The sequence below is a fragment of the Ischnura elegans genome, chromosome 1, assembly GCF_921293095.1.
Source record: "Ischnura elegans chromosome 1, ioIscEleg1.1, whole genome shotgun sequence".
Lineage (NCBI taxonomy): Eukaryota > Metazoa > Arthropoda > Insecta > Odonata > Coenagrionidae > Ischnura > Ischnura elegans.
In genome coordinates, this window is record NC_060246.1 from 87560713 (window position 1) to 87581156 (window position 20444).

The following is a 20444-nucleotide window of genomic DNA, read 5'->3' on the forward strand; positions in this document are numbered from 1 at the left end:
TGATGGAGAGACAAAGGAATGAGCTAGTGTTACACTTGTTGGGCCAGGAGGCGAATCTCCCAACAAAGACACCAATACAATGTAGGGTCCTCGTGAAGTGAGCACTGAGGAAGGAAAGGAGGATAAAAAGCTTGTTCGAGAGAAGAGTGTTAGGTAAGTGGGGAAGGGAGAGGAAAATAATGGGATCTATAAATAGAATGAAAGGGAATTGGCCATGAAGTGAATTGTCAAGGGAAGTCAAATTTGGGGATCGAGGACAGTCATAGGGGAGATTCACAAATTGCTCCGTATTTACCTAACTTAATAGCACTGACCTTCGAATTTTTTAGCACCACCATTTTTTTTTAAATCCCTAAAATGAAATTTTCCAGTTGATTTGGTTCCTTCTGTTAATTTTCTTCAATCACATATTTTTGAAATTTCATGATTTATTTTTCAAAAATTCACGGACTATTTCAATCTTATTCATGCCTATATATTTTTGTCTTCCCTGGGGTCTTATTTCCATAACATAATCAAAATAAAATGATATGCACTTTACCTGAATTGTTAACCAATGCAATATACACCATATTCCTGACAGATTTAGTAGGACAATTTTTGTACCAATTTATTAGCTAAATTATTATTGTTAAGAGAAGACAGATCAGTCAGAAAAAGGGTTGCAGGCACTGATTGATGCATCACGTAAATACCTGTGAAATAACATATTTGGTCCGGAAGGTATTATGTGATTACTTCCAAATGAAAATGGGAAACCTAATGAAGCTGTAGGCATCATGTTAGTCAAATTTAAGTATACTGGGACTAGCCATGGTGATAACTTTATGGAGTCACCCGCAAAGCACAAGTTGTGCAAACAATCCACAGAAAGAAAAAACATTCCCCTTGACTGGGATTCCGGTCAAGGCAAATGATTTTTTCTGTGTATTTTTCACACATCATATTAGCCTTTAAGGTCCTGTATTGGGCAGTTAAAGAGGTATATAAGCAGTGTGAGAGTAGCATTTTCATTTTAGTAAAGGAATGAAATCTACAATGCCAGTTTCGCTAAGGGTAATAGCTTAAGGTACGTTAACATGGAGCATTTTACCAATCATCCTAGCCTGCCCACTTTCCACATTTACCTTCCCTCATCCGCTCATTATGAGGCCCACTTCCTTTCCTAATATCCATGACTCCATATCTCTTCTTACCCTTCCCAGACACATGGCAGGCTTTGGGGATTTTATCCCCCTCCCAAATTTTTCTCTTTGTGGCAACTACCTGTGATGCATCTGCTGAGGAGACCACTACCCAAGATACCTCAAATACTCTGACTGACACTTCATTATTTGTTGTCGCTAACTTTCATCCCATCAGCCAATAATAACCAAAAATGAATTTAACTTTCAGCATCATGCACAAGAAATATACATTTTTAATTTTGATTTTTAATTTCTGATTTAACGAAATGCATCCTTTTGCAATGCGCTCGAATTCCCAACAAAATACCGCCCAAGCTAGTCCTGAAGTAAATTTCTAGCACCGTGCCTGCCCTTTTCCTTGCTCTCAACTTTAAGCAAAATGTACCAACATAAATAACCCTACTTATGAGGAAATTCACTGGTCTTCATGTCAAAAAACTTCTTTCTGGTACAATTTTTAAAAAAAATTTACATTCACTGGAGGGTGATAAGCAAGAAGTCAACATAAACATAAATTGTAAGTCAACATGACAAATATACTAGAATGTAATCATTATCTATCTCCGAAAAACAAATGCTCCTAAGTAGTTACTAGAAAATGGTGGAAATATTGATTTTTTTCTACTCAGATTTATGCTCCTCTAAAGTGGAGTGAAGAGTGAGGAGAAAGATTACACTGGGATGTCATGGAAATGAACAGGAGGAATCAAGAGAAATGGAATAACAACATTCACAATCTACTGAGAATTAACGCAATTTTGACTCCGAGTAAAATATTGTCATTCACTTTAAATCAGTATGCATAATGCCCAACAAATAATATATCTTGTGTTTAACCATAGGTATTCAGATAACCCTGTACAATTTGCATTAGTATAATATTTACTGTGATTTTGCAAAATAACCTCATGTGATTGAGATGAATTGACTACAGATCTGGATATAGCATGTCTCATTTATCAGTTTGACACTCCATGCAATGAATAAACAGTTTAAAATTTTCAGCTACTGTAATCATGCTGAAAATGCCACCATTCAAGCAGCAATTAATAATTTATAAATTTTTTTTTTTAATGGAACCAGAATAGTATATTCCAAACTATTCAACTTTGTTGGTGCGAAGGCTTCCGCGGTGCGCTAGTAATGTAGGCTGCATTATTCGGGTTTCACCGTGTTGTGGTTGTGTTGGGTCCCCATGCGTGAAAATGCGTGCGGTGAAAACCCGGAAAATGCAGCCTATATTATTCAAATTTGTATTTCACTAACAGCAAACAATAATGCTTAATGTATCACAGACTCGCAATGATAAATGGAAATGATTCCCATATTTATTAAGCATCAATTTTCACCCTATGAATAGGGAATAGACTCATAATTATTAATAGGTTATTGTGATTCCATAAACTCATTTTTAGAGGGATTTTTCCAGTTACCTTTACACCATGATCTACCAATTGAATTTCCACTAATACCTATTTTAAATTTGCATTAAATTTAAGAATAGAAAAAAAGTAGTCCTCACTATTCCACTCTGAGTGCTAGATGTCCGAGACTCATCAACCAGCCAGGGATCACACAAAATTGTAGGTAATTGCGGTCGTGTCCGCAGAGGTGAAAGCATTCGACTAATCAGCTCTTTACAGGGCTCAGGCACTTCAGGTTCTGGAGGGAATGCCACCTTCTTTTGTACTTGCTGGATTTGAAATTCAAATTATTTTAGATTAGCAAGTGACATTACGAAAGTCAAAAACAGCATACTTTATTTCATATTTTTGTAGATGGGGTAGAGCAAATAGTTTCAAACTATTAATTCTTAGCTGATAAACTATATTTACAGGTAAAATCACTCAGAATTATTCGTATCATAAGAAAATCTTCACACCCATGGGTCCTAATTCTCAGATTGTACTTATTCCCATTCTCAGTTCAGCATCAAGATATTTATACCTTATATAACCTAAGATATTCAAATGTATATGCACGTAATATAAAAGCTTTCTCTCCTTGACTAACGTCGAGAGTACCTCCTTCTTTTCATAGTATACCTTTTACTTATGAACTCATAACACATAAACAGAACAAAACTCATTACAGTTCATAAACTCTCCCATATTTTTTCATAAAAATGAATCTCTTCATTTAGGCATCTTACCTGAGCCATTAAAACTAGCTAAAGTCATTCCCCTGTTTAAGAATAAAGGCTGCACTCATGACGTAAACTCGTACAGGCCTTTTTCTATTTCCAGTGTCTTCAGCAAAATCTTTGAAAAGATACATTACAAACGACTTAACACGTATTTAGAGCATAACCACATTATCTCTCCTTCCACCATGGTTTCAGATAATGAAGATCCACGTCTACTGAATGTCACCAAATGATTGAAAACATATTATCAGCCCTGGACAAAAAATTGTGACCTGGACAAAAGTTGCAACTTTGCTTTTTGATCTTTCTAAAGCTTTTGATCCTGTGGACTGCAACAAAAGATAAGGAGGAGACTAAAGGTGTGGATGGAATATGTAATGAGATTCAAGGGAATGCTTAAATCCATAAAAGAGAAAAGGAAGTTGGTAAAATATGAAAGGGATGAAGAAAATAGGATTCCTGATAGAAGAAGGAAAATAGGTTCCATGTCAAATTAATTGCTGTCATAGCAGAGACAGAGAAGGATTTGAAAAATATTCTGGATAATACAGTCAGGGTAATGAGTAGATATCAGCTGAATACAAGCACAAAGAAAATCAAGATATGTATTAGCATGCAGCAGAAGAGAAATCAAGACACATTAAATTAGGGAAACAAAAACTGGTAGAGGTGGACGAGTAACATATGTTATTTGGGAAGCAGGATAACTAGCAATGGGAGAAGCAAGAAAGAAATTAACATCAGAATAGCCAAGGTGAATACAGTACTCCATTAAAAGAAATATATGCTTCTTTGAACGAAAGTTAACTAGTAACAACTAATTTCTAAAAAAAATGTTAACAGGGATAATCAAACTGTAAGTGAAACATGAGGAGATGACTCATGCAACACATGAATTTCAAAGTGTAAGTTATAATTTTAAAAACTCTATAAGACCTTCAAATACCAGTAAAGAAAAATATTTTATTGACATTTGAAAACTTTTTCCACTTTTGTCTCTAAAGCTCTACTTGGCATCAATTCACAAATAATATTAATGAATTTATAGTAAAAAGTCTTAAAACAATGAACTCTTGCCTTAAGAAGAGTGCTATAGTTAGCGTCGTCAAAGGGTAGCTGTCCATACATCATGGCAAACAATACAACGCCCATTGACCAAACATCTGACTGCTTAGGTTGATAGGGTATGCCTCGCAATATTTCTGGTGGAGCATAAGCGAAACTGCCACAAAATGTTTCACACAGGCCGGTTCCAAGTGGTTCTGGTTCAAATCTTGCAAACCCAAAGTCAGAGAGTTTGATATTGTAACTATGGTCCATAAGTAGGTTTTCACATTTTATGTCTCTGTAAATGTAAATATTCCACAGAACCCAAACATTCATTCATTATATAATAGAGCAAAAACACAAAATAACTAAGGAAATGAATAAAAGTAGGGACAGGGCACAATATCGATAAGTAACAGCCATTAATGGCACACAGCAAGTGTGGATAGGTATCTTGAAATATTAGTGAGAGAATAAAATAAACCAAAGAATTCCAAATGACAAAACAAACCTATGCACAACACCGAGTCCATGACAGTATGCTATCGCGCTAGCCAGTTGTCTAAACCATTTTTTGGCACGACTTTCATCAATGTGACCATCATTCCTGATAACATCCAACAGGCTGCCGTTCGATGCGTACTCCATTACAATGTATACCCTATTGATAAATTTCACATTAAAGAAGTAAAAGTCCATACAAAAGAGTGCTAGGGCAAGAAAAGAGTTTATAGATACCAATCACTCTTTTCGTTCTACACTAGCTCATTCATACTTCGGGGAGACAATTGTTATATTTGATTCGTCACGGTTAATAAGTATGAGGTGCAACTTTTGAAGACACATTCCCTCACCGTCAGACTTAGTAAGGGAAAATACGTTGTCAGTCTGTTGACAACGCTTAGCACTTGAATGTAGCTATAAAAACAAATAGGACATAACTGCACACCAAAATCACCTGTGTGTAGTCTCAATCGCCTCGAAGAAATGAATTATATTTGGGTGCGACAACCCTTTCACCACATTTACTTCTCGAGGAAGAAATTTTGACAGATAATCAGATGGGGCATTGTACTTTGCTACTATCTTGACAGCAACATCACAGCCGTGTTTTTCTGAAAAGGCAAGCTGAAAAAGGCAACGGGAATGCTAAATTCACTTTCGCACAGACAGGAATAGCATAATATCATTTATGGTACAGACGAAAAGACTGATTTAAGATCATGCAAGAGGTATGGGAATAAGGTAGGGTATCTTATTCTGCTAAAAAGAAAGCAGGGAAACCTTGACTGTAGCATAGGATCCATTTCCGATCGTTCGTCCAACCGAGTAACCTCGACTCTCCAAAACTGATCTCCTACTGATTGATGAAGTACGACATGCTGGATCTTTTGAGGATTCATTACTTGAATTAACACTGCAATTTCTGATGCCAGGCTGCAATGAGTCCTGTCTATCTCTTGTATCGGTTACGTCCGGGCTGGATAGACGATCCCTCATGTTAGCGCATCACGTCATCCCTGGGTTTGTTACTATGAATTTTCAATCATAACGTTCATTTTTTTCACTATTTGTAAGTAGCACTCTGCCTCATAATTGTAAATAATCGTAACTTAATTCGTATCCCTCGTAACGTAGGCTACGCTTTGTTGTTTTCATAAAACGCATTTTAATACCTCTTTTGTTAGCAGGACGAATGTGACGTATGTGCGTATCAGTGCGTATTTACCTCGTGACGTAATATATCCTGGGTGACTGTCTGGCGTAGAAGTCTGATTTGATCCTAATATCATTTTTGTGTCGTAGTTTTACACTTCAGATATGTCGTACGCGTACCTATTTAAGTATATTATAATTGGGGATACAGGTAGGTTATTCCCGAGTTACTCATTGTTTGCATGCGAATGTGGTAAATGGTGCATTTTAGGGAAAAATATTAGTTGTCATTTGGTAGTAGTCACTCACTGTAATGAGGTAGTTAGTACTTGTGCCCGTAAATTCCGAATAAGTGATTTTGATTTGCTATCTTTTAGATTTAATTTTTGTATTTATGGTAATAGTGATTTTCCTTTTTGCTCTAGGGGTGGGTAAGTCTTGTCTGTTATTACAATTTACAGATAAGAGATTTCAACCTGTGCACGACTTAACTATAGGTAAGTTTCTGAGTAAGTAGTGTGAAGGCAACTGTAGTTGACATTTTGATGTGAATATTTTATTTCAATGTCTGTAAATTCACGCCTACACGTTTAATTTTCAATTGTTATCCTAGGTGTTGAATTTGGGGCTCGTATGATCACCATTGACGGGAAGCAAATAAAATTGCAGATATGGGACACAGTAAGTTTTTCTCAGACTCTGCACTAAATTTTGCTTACAATTGTGGTGATAAGATTGTCAGTTATGGAAACATATGTTTTCGTGTAAATGCCATAATCTTTGGTGAGAGAATTTATGTACTGACCATGCCAAACGCAGGTACCTATGCATAATGCGTTAGTATATGTGATTTTAGTTCTGTTTAATCTACCTCGATTTTTCATTTGAATTGCTAGTGTTCAGTGATATATATAATTTTATGTTTGTAATAGCTAATCTTTCACTCTTGAGTTACTTTGATATATGAATGTAAGTTTCATATTCTGTCTAGTACTTTTTGCTGTAGGATAATACGGTGACAGACTTTTACACATAATATGTCGTAGTGTCGAGTGCAAAATTTCTCAAGCGGGCGTTAGTCATTTTATGGCGAGAACGCCAAATGTGCTATTGGTTTCAATAAGATTGCTATTGAAGCTAATGAATTCAGATAGTTTACCAAATTTTAGTTGAATTTCAGAGTAAGCGTTGCCAATGATTGGTATTTTTCGAGATCAATATGGATAAATATGCTAAAGAAACTAGTGATAGAGTTGACTGTTAAGTATAATTATTTTCATTACTCTCGATACATTTATAATTTTGTAATGTTATATGTATGTGAGGATGCATCTATGGTTAGTATATGTTTATGGATGTTCATTTTTCGGATATTTCTTTTTTCATAGGCGGGTCAAGAAGCTTTTCGTTCGATTACTCGGTCTTATTACCGTGGGGCTGCTGGTGCTCTGTTAGTGTATGACATCACAAGGAGGGAAACCTTCAACCACTTGACGACATGGCTGGAAGATGCTCGTCAGCATTCTAATTCCAACATGGTGATAATGCTTATTGGAAATAAGAGGTATGAATTGAAGTTGCTGCAGATTTTATGAAAGTTATCTCCCCTGGCCAGTGAATTTCTTTAACTTCTTGAAAGTGAAACTTCTTTTGCTTGAAGAACCTGGTAGTGCTGGAATCTCTCAGAAAATTATTGTATTATTATCCCATTATTTAGCAAGTGCTCTTGTTTTGTGAACTTGTACTTCTGTCTTTCTCTATCAATATTTTCTCATTTTATCTCATAGTAGCATGCATGGCTGTATGCCCATTGTGGTTACTTTGCAAATATCCTTTCCATACATCTGTCATTATCAAGAAAATTGATCCTACTCCACATGAAATAACAAGTAAATTATTATTGCCTTGTAAATAACTCTTCCTGGGGAAGTAATCTCTCGATATATATGTCATTGTCATTGGGTTTTGATCTTGCACGGTGTTGAGCTCTTCTGTGACTTTGGGCCAAGTATTTGCCACCTTCACACCTTGCCACACTTCAGGAATGCATTTTCCTTGGTCATCAAATTATGAAGGTGATGGTTATACTATAGGATTATGTATTTTTCTTCTCTAAGATGAATCATAGTATTTAATGTTGAGCGTTAAATTATATTGGTTTTCATTGTATTTGTTATAACCTTAAGTTTGGAGGAGAACCAGTTCTCCGTCTTAGTCAAATTCAAGTGCTGCCTTGGAAGGGTACCAGAAGTACTCTTAACATGACCTATTAGCATAGTGGCAGAAAAAATTAATGCAAAGCTCATTGGCATCTGAAAGTGGCAAGTTCAAGGAATACTTAAAGACGTCCACCTTCCAAAATTTTGCTCTTGTAATGCTCTCATGCAACTGGGAATTTTATAAGTTATATACTCCGTATAGCAGGGAAATAATCATATCCGTCACATAATGACAACTCACAAAAAATCAAGCTACGAATTCCTCCCCATATTCTACAAAGTATGCTTCGCTCAAGACTAACCTAGAATGGAGTTTTCTCTCATTGGGACATCTATGCATACATACAGCTGGCATATTGGGCATTGAAACTGCATTAGAGCACAATCGTTTTGGTGGTTTAGTGGGTAAAGTATCATGCAACCGTGAGGTTCCAGAGATCAAGTCTCAGTGATGGCTGATTTGATGCTATGATGATTTGATGCATGATATTACATGCTACACACTCTGGACATTTTCCGGATCTTAGAGCGGTTACACGGTACATGCGTTCGCACAAGTTTTTACACATTTTCTCGTAACGCGAGGCGTTTAGTTTTTGTTTATTCCCTTTACAGTGCGCAAGTTTTAAATGTGTAAACAGTATCATTAGGAAGCAGACGATACCTACCAGAAAATAATTCCCTTTTCGTTGTTTCCTGTAGGACCAGGAAATTTCATATGCTGGTAATATATTTGCACTGCCGTGTAAACAGTGGTGTTCATTTTAGTTGCCGAAGTTGTTTCATTTTATGACAGTAATATTTATTAATATTTAATATTTATCGTTATCGCTCACTTAATGTTATCTCAATAGTACTCTATTTATTTCAAACCATTATCAAAGTTAATACATACTTGTTGAAATTTGTAGATGCATCTTTTTTTAAAGCCGTGTTTACTAGACATTTTTCTGTCATCTGTTTCACTGAGTGTAGATGATGTATGAGAGTAGATATTTTTAATACTTTGTTCTACTTTTGTCCGGGATGGTTATAAAGTTAAGAAGATATTTGCTGTTGATGGAAAAGATGTTGGTTTAGAGATCTGGTCGATTTATGAATTTGCTAATGTTAGTCGTCTTTTTGTGGTGGGCCAGTGCATTCCCACCTCGGACGTATAACAGGTAGAATTGTCGTTAATTCGTATGATATAAATTATGTTTAAATGTGTTCTATTAGTCGTATGATAGCCGTTGTATTTCACAAATGTCGTGTTGAAAACTCTGTTATAACCTCATCGATTGTTTTGTACCGGCATAATACAACCAATAAGATACCATAGGCATAATCTTGGTATGTCTGGCATACACACAGGGATATTCTATATGAATATTAGTGTGGATGCAAATGGTGAGTTTGTGGTAGGATTCAAGCACTTACGATACAGTACAAATACGCGTAAAGAGTACTGAATAGCCCTGCAGATAACAACTAATTGTGTTGTTTCCTTTGATTCCCACCAGGGGGCTCTGTTATCAACTTGTGCGAATGCATGAACGAAATTAGAACAGGTTCTATTTTCCGTTCACACGTTCATGCATTTTTACATTTTGGGGTGGTTACACGGTGAATTTTGCTACATTTCAGATTTAAAAATTTTTCAGCTACTTATTTTTATTTAATATGTCTAGATTTTTTTCCCAATTCTTAAGATTTATTTATATCTTATTACCATAGATAGATTATGGGAGTTTACATAAATTACAGCTGTTGAAAAGGCCACAATCACGAAAAAGTCAAGTAATTCGGCCCCTGGCAGTTTTCGGTCATCCAGCAAGGGCCGATATATGGGCTCGGTGGCAGTAAAAGGGTTAAGTTCTTATGCACTAATTTATTTGTTGAAATTCAGCTCATATCTTGGATAACCATTCGGACAATTGGCGGTGAAGAGAATTTTGACTACCTTTTTAGCGACATCAGTCAGACTCTTAGATAGCTGTATTTTCAGCGATGCAACTTTAAAAAATAGAAATTTTGAAAAACTGGAAAACCTTCCCTTGTTTTCATCATTCAGTTATTTAGATTTCCAGATTATTAATCTTCTACTGTATGTATAATTTTGTGTCCCATGTGAAACAGGCTTTAGAATCTGTGTGGCTGTACTGTAGTGTTATGGAGTAGTTCTTAGAGGAATAAATGATCAGCAATAAAAACCATGTGATACTTAGCACATTTTATGTGCAGTTTTATAGGCATTGCTGAGAATAATCTACATTTTTGGATCAATAACTACCGCAGAAATTGGGATCACGGTGATTATTTCTTCAACTCAAACATCATAAAAATAGCAATACATCTTTTATTTTCCTTCCTCATAGTTTTCCTTTTCTCATGCTCCTGCCTTTGGGTCCTTATTCAGTGAAGTGGATTGCTGCTAACCATGACAGACCAGCCACTTCTCAGCAATCTTACTCAATACTCTTCTCATTTACTCTTTTCTGATATTGTTGAAGGCCTCCTATGTTTGTTAGCCACAGGTTGTTTGCTGGATATGTGGAGCAATTCAAATAATTTTTATTGTCAGCCATTACATCTTTTTTACTACCTGGGTTGTAATATTGGGTATTAAATATTTTAGAGTCAACTCATTGCCATTTATTTTCTGTTATAGTGATCTTGAATCCAGAAGAGAAGTTAAAAAGGAAGAAGGAGAGGCATTTGCCAGGGAACATGGTCTTATATTTATGGAAACCTCAGCTAAGACTGCAGCTAATGTGGAGGAAGCTTTCATCAATACAGCCCGGGAAATTTATGAAAAGATTCAGGAAGGAGTGTTTGATATCAACAATGAGGTAAAGTGTCATTATTTTCTTTTCTACATCTTATAGTGTTTTTTTTTTTTGCTCTGAAATATCCATGGGGTATGGCATGTTGTTATTTATTTACTATAAATTACCTTCTCAACCTTAATTATTGCTTTGATTTTGCTCCCATGAAAAAATCAATTAGAAAAGAAAAATTGCGTGGGAAATCTTCAGATAACCGAGCATTTTACATGGAGCGAGAAAATTTTTTTCCTGAAACAATGGATCAGGCTTTTAAATCTGTGCATAGTTGCAGTGAAGTTAATAACATTCATTATCAACCAAGTAATGAATTTTTCTTTTTGTCTAACTGAAAAAATATTCGAAATAATGTATCTACCTCAACATAATACTTGACATCAAACAAGAAATGGAAAATGTCAACAATAAATCAACAGCAGACGCATATTAACAGAAAGACATAAATTCAGTTACTTAAAATATGTGCATTCCACTATTCCAAACTGAAATAGAGAAAATAAACTTGGTGAGGCTGACATTACTGTTATGCTGTGATACCCTTGCTGTACAGATGAGTTATTGGCATAACTATAAACATGACTTTGTAATAAGTAATGCATAAAAACTGCATGTATGGAATTGAGTAAGAAATGAGATTGGTTGTAGAGGACAGGATAAATGATATCTGCTCAACATGGCAAGATGCTCTATGAAATATTTTTTTATTGACCCGTCAGACGACAAAACCATTCCTTCGGAAGAGGTATTATGAAACTTATCAGCATTTTTGCAAACTCCTTAGATTCTTGAGTTATTTATGGACATTCTATGGAAAAAATGAATTGCCTTGACCTTGAACCTGGATTCACACTAGGTGTTTAACCGTCTTAGCTACCATGGCATTCCTCTGCAAAGTTTTTTGGACTTGGGACTATGGAACCATGCGCATAAACCCTGTGGCAGCATAAACGTATCTATTCCTTTAGAGGCACCATAACTGCACAGAAGTAGAGTATGCTATAGTAGATCAAATGGTTGAACACATGGCAAGAATAGGTTGGTTTCCTATTATTTTTTTATTGCCTAAATCGAAAGATTATTACTCCTGCAGTACGTATTTCACGCTTTTAGATTTTTAAATGACGATATCTATTTTTCGCGATTAAATGAAAAGTGAAAAATTTCAAGTACGGGAAAACGCGACGGGTAAGTGTGAATGCCAGGAATTCTCCGTGTGACGTCGTTCTGGTTCCCGCTGCCGCAAGTAAGGTGACCTTGGGGCGAGGCTTTGAGCGCTGATACGACGCAGGATGCTAGCAGGTAGCAGAGTACCATGCTAGCTGGTAGCGCTTGGCTTAAATAAGGATTATTAATACCTTATCAAACGAAGAAAACTTTCCGACCTTAGGCAGTTTTAATGGGTGATTATTAAGACATGTTTCCCTGAGGTATGTGCCTCATGCATGAATTAGTAATCTCAGATGGTGTAAGGGTAATTCCACGTCAAATCACCCAGAAATTTTCAAAATGACACCCACCGACTCGGATTTTGATGAAATTTTTGTCACTAGCTACTATCACCTATCTAATGACCCATGTAAAATATTTCCTCTCTCACTCTCATAGTTTGCAAGATATGAGGAGTCAAAGTTTGAGATGTTTGCTCAGAAGTGGCGCTAGTGGGAGTCAAATTCCAGAGTGCAGGGCACAGGGTAAAAATTCATAACTCAGAAACCACATAACATATTTGAATGAAATTTTGACCCCTTGTCTATCCAAGTACATAGCTTCCATAGTAATGTCTCTTATTCCCCTTGCATTGTTATGTTGGCCAAAATGATGTCAACAGTTGTTAATTAACCGATTTTTTTAGCTCAAAAACATTACTTCATATTTTCAGAATTATCACCAAAAGGCAGAGCAGTTAACTCATCCAATTTTTTTTTTAATTGAAGGTTAATATGTGCTCCAATATACTGTGAAATAAAAATGGTGGTGTTTTGACTGCCACTATGAGTATTTCAGGATTTACTTTTTTTTCTGCCCCTGTGAGAGGGATTTTGGACACATACTGTAAGATAATAAGTATAAGTGTATCCATACCTTCATGAGGATATATTTGAAATATTGGTCAGTAAATCTAAGACCAAACATGTAGTCTAGTGAATGTGGCTCTAGTTCATACAATTTTTTTAATAGCAATACTTGGCTTGTGGCAGCTGAGGGTAAAAAAATCCAAATGGCTCAGAAATGTGAAATGATGCTTTTTTCCTGGAATTTACCCATTTTTCAAGTGTTTTAGTTTATGGAAAAATTGGTATCAAAATACATTATGCTCTTACTGTGCATTAGAGGATAAATGGAAATACTAATTTATATAAAATTATTTAAATAATACACTTCAATGTGTTTAAGGCATCTCCCGAACATCTCTGGAGGCTCTCTCGGGCAACTAAATGCTTTACAATACCACCAATTCCATCACATGGGGATATTCCATGGCTTGTAGCAAAGAATGTCCATGATGCCATTGAGGAGAAATCCTGGTAATGCTTGCAAAGATTGAGAAATATTTTGCATTTCTTGTACCGTCCTGCACAACCATCACTAAAGTAACTCAATTTTTTGACTGAAGTAAAATTTTCCTTAACAAAGCAAAATAATATTCTTTGGGTTTCATAAACAAAAGCTACATCATGCTCCAAATCATCTGACAAGATGCATAAACTGGAAATAATAAGCTGTTTAGTCAGGTGATCTAGAGTATAAATCACAACAGGGTGTACCGTACAACTATCACTTGTCCAATGATTCCCTTGTGCCTCATCCTGGATAACATATGAGTAGCTCTCACTGAAGTCAAAGAGAACAGCTGCTTCATGGGGTCCAAGATTTTCTTTCATTTTCTTAAGGTAGTTTGCCTGTACCTTCGTAATAAATGAATGGGGCACCAGTTTTTCCACTCTTTGAATTTAAATTGATAGGTACTCATCAAATGTCACCGTGAAGTTCACCAGTTGACATCTATCACTGGAAACCCACTGACTGTATGAAACTTCATCTACGGGGTCACATTCTTCAAACTTTTTCAGCAGTAAGCTTTTCAATTTTTCACGTGAAGGACACTGAGAGCAATGTCGCAGTATACAGTCCCTATTATTTCTAGAGCACACGAAATAACCAATTAGGTCCTGGCATGTTTCCTCTATATTACAGGCACTAAGCAGTAGGTTGACATTTTGATGAATTGTGCAAAAACACACTTAATGCGTTCCAGGACATCCTGCTACCACAAACCATTTTGGACCTAGGTTGCAGAATTTAGAAAAGCCAATTTTAATTCTGGGGAAGTCAAATTTAAAAGTGGAATACAATTCCTTCAAGTTAGCAAGTAATAATCTCTTCTGAACATGTACATTTTTGAAGATACTTATGGAATCTTTCTTGCCTTTGCCTTCCCTTTTCTCAATTCAGGTGCAGCTAATTTTCCATTGTCTCTGAAAAGTTCTCTTGCTTGGCGGGCAGTGTACTCACTCACATGATACTCTTCCATTACTTTCTTCCTGCTCCATAAAGTTGGTACCAATGATAACAGATGTACCTTTCCTTGATGGGTGCTTGATGTGTCAACTTTTTGTTTGATTAACCCGTCAGTGTCCAAAGTTTTTTTTTAAATTCACACATATTTCACTTTTAAAAAATATGATACGTATGAACTTCACACAAAGAACACAATTCAAACTGACTGAATAATGGAGGAAACCTTCTACTAAGTATGTGCACTGAAAGGTATGCTAAAATTCACATATTAAATACATTGCCTCAGCACTGCACTGGGTGCCCTATGGCACCCGTGGGCGTTGACGGGTTAAGTCTATGAGCACATCTATATCATGAACTTTCTGAAGTAGTTCTTTTGGCAGTTTTGGGTCATCCTTTTCTGGAGATAATTCTTTATCAAGAAGTCTTTTAACTTTCCTTTTAAAATTACTGCATGCTGACTCTACTTTCCTTTTAGTGTAGGTTGACCTTCTGTGAGATGATATGCCATGAAATTTTAAAGGTGACTCCTCTATATCTTGCAGCGTTCTGTTAAGTAGCTCAGTTGACTTTTCTTGGGATACTGTTGTTTCAAAATCCAAAATACTATCATTGCTGTCACTATCTACTGCTTCAACATCAGAAAGCTCATTTCCAAACCTGGAGTGTTTCTGTACTTCCTCCCTACATGGCTGGCATACTTTCATTCCTGGCACTAATTTCCGAAGAGTTGGGATTTTACAGGCCTTTTCTGCAAATTCAAGACTTACATTTCTCAGTGATTTTGATATTTTCTTCTTGTAGCTCTTAAAAGGATCAAGACAATATATTTGGTAGGTTTCATACTTTTTCTAATAGTATATTCTGTGATGTTCGCAGACATTGGATAGGACTTCCCCGGGTACACCACTTCTGAGAGATAACAGCTGTTTTTCAAGCATACTCATGATCTCAATTTTGTTCAGTTGCACCACTGGTGTGTAGCTTTTTTTGAGGCAATCAGATGCAGTTACTTTTCCAATGCTGCACAGTTCAACAATTTGCTCATTTTGAAGTTTAGTAGAGACACTAACCTTTTTTAATGTCGAAGTTCACATTGAGCAGCTTCGCCTAACTCATAGCACACACAATTAATATACAGGTAAAAATACACTGATCGTACACACAGAATAAACTTGGACACCCATGGAGCATCTTTACACAAGAAGACTTGGCAGAAGACTTAAATTGGTACCCTAGAATCTATTTTGATTTATCATGCCCTCACTGTGATACATTGTAACACTTTATTCTTCCTAGAGGTTGCACTTAATTCTCTTATTCCTTGGGGAGATGGAATAACACTGAAAAGTGAGGCTGAATAGGTGGGATTGTATTACCTTCTCAAGTTTGTCATGTAATACAATCATATGTGAGGCAGGGGAGAAAACAGTGTGGCACATAATGTCAGCATTATCTCTCCCAGTGAAATAGAAATTTAATACTCCAGTTGCCATCAAGGAATGTGGATATTGGTGACAACCTGCTGCATATCTATAAGTAATACCATTTGCTCTGCCAGCTCTTCCATCACTAAGGGTTTGGAAGACCATACTTCTTCTACGAAAGTGAGGCTAAATTTGTACAACTCCAGTTCAGCGGGACTCATTTAATCACTTTTTCACAGATCTTAACAAACTTGTACATTGCATGTGCTTATGATAACCACTGGTTTTTTGGATGAGTGATTTCTAAACACGAGGAAGAACATGATGTGAAAGTGAAATTTATGCACCCATATCGAAAATCCCCATGTGATGGAATTGGTGGTACTGTAAAGCGTTTAGTTTGCCCGAGAGAGCCTCCAGAGATGTTCGGGAGATGCCTTAAACACATTGAAGTGTATTATTTAAATAATTTTATTTAAATTAGTATTTCCATTTATCCTCTAATGCACAGTAAGAGCCTAATGTATTTTGATACCAATTTTTCCATAAACTAAAACACTTGAAAAATGGGTAAATTCCAGGAAAAAAGCATCATTTCACATTTCTGAGCCATTTGGATTTTTTTGCCCTCAGCTGCCACAAGCCAAGTATTGCTATTAAAAAAAATTGTATGAACTAGAGCCACATTCACTAGACTACATGTTTGGTCTTAGATTTACTGACCAATATTTCAAATATATCCTCATGAAGGTATGGATACACTTATACTTATTATCTTACAGTACGTGTCCAAAATCCCTCTCACAGGGGCAGAAAAAAAAGTAAAACCTGAAATACTCATAGTGGCAGTCAAAACACCACCATTTTTATTTCACAGTATATTGGAGCACATATTAACCTTCAATTAAAAAAAAATTGGATGAGTTAACTGCTCTGCCTTTTGGTGATAATTCTGAAAATATGAAGTAATGTTTTTGAGCTAAAAAAATCGGTTAATTAACAACTGTTGACATCATTTTGGCCAACATAACAATGCAAGGGGAATAAGAGACATTACTATGGAAGCTATGTACTTGGATAGACAAGGGGTCAAAATTTCATTCAAATATGTTATGTGGTTTCTGAGTTATGAATTTTTACCCTGTGCCCTGCACTCTGGAATTTGACACCCACTAGCGCCACTTCTGAGCAAACATCTCAAACTTTGGCTCCTCATATCTTGCAAACTATGAGAGTGAGAGAGGAAATATTTTACATGGGTCATTAGATAGGTGATAGTAGCTAGTGACAAAAATTTCATTAAAATCCGAGTCGGTGGGTGCCATGCCTGGGTGAACTGACATGGAATGACCCGTAAAACTCTTATCTACTCGTATAGAAACTAGGTCCCTGTGACGTCACGTGGAGTGGCATCGCATGGGCGCCAATCAGGCCTTTTTCAAATGCGGTTAAAATTGATTATTGCCATTTGTCTAAACTGGGATTTCTACAACCAAATAATTTGTATGTTATGTATACACTAATGGTGGGTAACGAATCGCAATCAATGCCTTTCGTTTTCTTTGATGAAGGAAACTACCCTATTGGGCACATGCAGGTTCAAATGCCAGTTCAGGCAAATGATTTCTCACCTGTGGAATTTCCGAACCTTCATCTTAGACTTTCAGTTGACTTTGAGTCTGGGGTTAGTTCCTCAAATAGCTAAATTATTTGTTTTTCGTTGTAGGCCAATGGGATCAAAATAGGCCCCCAGCACTCGCCCACCAACCCAAGTCTTCCGGCTGGGAGTCAAGGAGCGATTCAAGGAGGAGGGTGCTGCTAGAGACCATCTTCCGTGTGCAATGTTGGAATTATGTCTACCGCATCTGCTCTCCCCCCTCTTGCCTACATCCCGGTTGTCCTTCTGTTACTTCTCACAGCATGTGCATATGTCAGCTTTAAAGGCACACACACCTCTCTTTCTTGCTCATTTTCACTCTACCCACTCTGCCTTGTGGCCCCTGCTGCAGGGCATTGCTGAGATAAGAAAGAGTTGGGAGTTGCAGGAGGTAAATACGAAAGAAGATATGGGGACTGGAGGCATTAGACTCTCAATAGCACCGAGAAACCCATTCCATGATCTTTGATGATAGCAAAGTAATATTCCCCCTCCCTTAGTTACTTACCCTTCCCTGTAACATCTATGAATTTAGTCATGTTCCCAAAATTTTTTTCTTGGAACTATTTTCTTTCACTTGTGTACCTAATTTTGTGATTCTGTCTCATGAAAGAAGTTTCTGCCTCATTTAGGTAGATGTCAGCCGGTGGATGTAAGATTAATATTACTGTGGGATTTGCGGCGTGTGTCTTCTTGCACTTGTGAGTGACTGAAATGCTGTTCATTTGTTTTTTCTACTGAAATAAAAGTGGAAAAGTATACATACATTTACTTGCATCTGCATTAATTGCCAGGTGTAAGATTTATTTGCTTTGGAATCAAACTGGATGGTTATAAGAATTGAGTTATTATCTAAAGCTAACTAAGCACACATGTTTATATTAACGTAAAAGGTACTTGTATATGTGTATGCAAATATGTTTATACTTCAGTGAGCTTAAGAGAGAGTGAAGTTGAAAGTTTCAGCCTTGTCGGAAAATCTCATGATACACTAGTCTGCCATCACCTTCTCAGGGAGTGGCACATTTCATAATAATTCTGAGATTGGACCACTTTCTGTGCCCTGAATTTTTCTGGGATAAGCTGCTTGATATTTCCTCCAGTTGACATTATTGGTGGATTTGAACAGTTTAATCTGTTTTTCTAAAACCCTGTGGAGAAATATTCTCATTATAGTTTTGACCATGCCTGTGTTGCACAGAATTTGAAGTCATACTGGCTATGATGTTGTCAATATTAAGTAAAGTTCTCTCGGCGCTTTGTGGGGGTTCATATGTTTATCAAGCAAGTTTAACATGTCAGGGTGTGAAAAAGTGGGCATGCTAATATGTTTGAATGTATTTATCCTCTTTGTTATGTATATTGAAATTTTTTTCTTATAAAAATAATTATTCTCAAAACTTTTGAAAGGCACCATTCTTTATTCTCGGAATTATTTACAGGCGTTTGTAGTCTGCTTAAAATTGGATTGGAATGAGTGCCTGATTTTAGTTCACCCAGTGACTATAACTATCCCTTTTATACTGTCAGTAGAATTGGATAAAAGAAGTTTTTTATAGTAATGGCTTAAATACTTAGTTATGAGGTGAAAACTTGAAATCTGTGCTTGATTCATTGCTATTGTGTGCAAGATATCATTGGTTGAAGGAAACTTTGATGGATTTATAGAAGTGAACGCCGAGAGTTAATGGTAAATGTAATTTATTTAATATTTCTTTTTCATGTTGATTTTAAAATTGTCCTCTTTCTAAAGTATTTATACATCATGTATGTTAACTATGGTTTTTGTAAGTATAGTAAGTGATTCTTAATGTCTTTTTACCACAAATTTGCACCTAATGTAATCGTTTGTTCCTTTAATTTGAAGTTACACTGACTTTCTTATGTAATAGAGGTAACATGTAATTCCAGTGGTGGCCACAATATTTGGTTGTAAGTGATCAACTATATAAGTTATAATTATTTTGTGTACATCCTGAAACTGAAGGATGAAGTTATATTGGTGGTCAATGAATGTCAGAGATGAAATGGACGTGATGCATATTGATGTCTTGTACATGTGAGTAGGATTCCTGTTTTGTGGGCATTAGTATGTAAAATTCTGTGTTAATCAATATACCAAAAATAAAAGTCTATTATTACACATATTGACATTTGTTCCTAATAGATATTACAATACCATTTTCGATGCCACTTTGGCTAAAAGTTGTGACAGCTTGTGAGGCAATCTCTTTGTAAATGAAATTTTGTGATCTTGTGGTTGTATAGTGTAGCACAAGAAGCATGTGTGAATAGCAAATTTAGACACTGATATTTTCACTATTTGTTTATGATTTTTTTGGCTTGTAAAATATGTGGAGAATGAATCACTGTACTCAACAGCATTTTTCTTATTTATTTTTCACCATTAGAGTAGTATTTTTATCATTATGTGTTGGACAGTAGTTTGGCGTGGATATTTTGTAGTTTTTCTGGTTTCTAGACAACACTTAGAGCTCATACTGTATGTTCTTTTCTCTGCACATTCTTTGGTACTTAAGTTCCTTCTGTGCTCCAAATTGCTCTTAGTATGGAGTGCTCCTTAATCATTGGCATTGCTTCTTTTTTCAAGTTTGCCTTTGACCGACTAGATTATTACCCTCAAAGTGGTGTTGGTTGTATGCCACAGTAGCACATTGGTAAGCTTAGTCAATGTAGCCAACGCTATGTAAAAATGTTATTTGCAAAATATGATTGAAACTCTGAACCATTTGATACTTTT

At 36.1% G+C, this 20444-nt stretch overlaps 2 protein-coding genes across 7 annotated transcripts in view; one reads left to right on the plus strand and one right to left on the minus strand.

Moving 5' to 3' along the window:
* Positions 1-6045, minus strand: part of LOC124165371 (testis-specific serine/threonine-protein kinase 3-like) — a 33333-nt gene extending 27288 nt beyond the window's left edge. For 4 of the 6 annotated variants that reach the window (XR_006866222.1, XM_046542788.1, XM_046542778.1 and 1 more), the window contains exons 1-5: positions 5665-6044; positions 5339-5508; positions 4892-5041; positions 4411-4678; positions 2710-2880 (exon numbers count right to left, since the gene is read on the minus strand). Coding sequence is in view for 5 of the 6 variants with exons in the window: in XM_046542788.1 (XP_046398744.1) it covers positions 2710-2880; positions 4411-4678; positions 4892-5041; positions 5339-5508; positions 5665-5880 (975 nt within the window). In the remaining variant the exon portion in view is untranslated. Of the gene's footprint in view, positions 1-2709; positions 2881-4410; positions 4679-4891; positions 5042-5338; positions 5509-5664 lie in introns of all 6 variants that reach the window. The other 2 variants (XM_046542760.1, XM_046542768.1) reach the window with 2 other exon arrangements.
* A 61-nt stretch (positions 6046-6106) lies between these two features.
* Positions 6107-20067, plus strand: LOC124165401 (ras-related protein Rab-2). The gene is made up of 6 exons (XM_046542800.1): positions 6107-6247; positions 6462-6533; positions 6650-6717; positions 7425-7600; positions 10906-11086; positions 17753-20067. The coding sequence occupies exons 1-6, from the start codon at positions 6202-6204 to the stop codon at positions 17846-17848; spliced, it is 639 nt and encodes a 212-aa protein (XP_046398756.1). The 5' UTR covers positions 6107-6201; the 3' UTR covers positions 17849-20067.
* Positions 20068-20444: the final 377 nt, after the last annotated feature.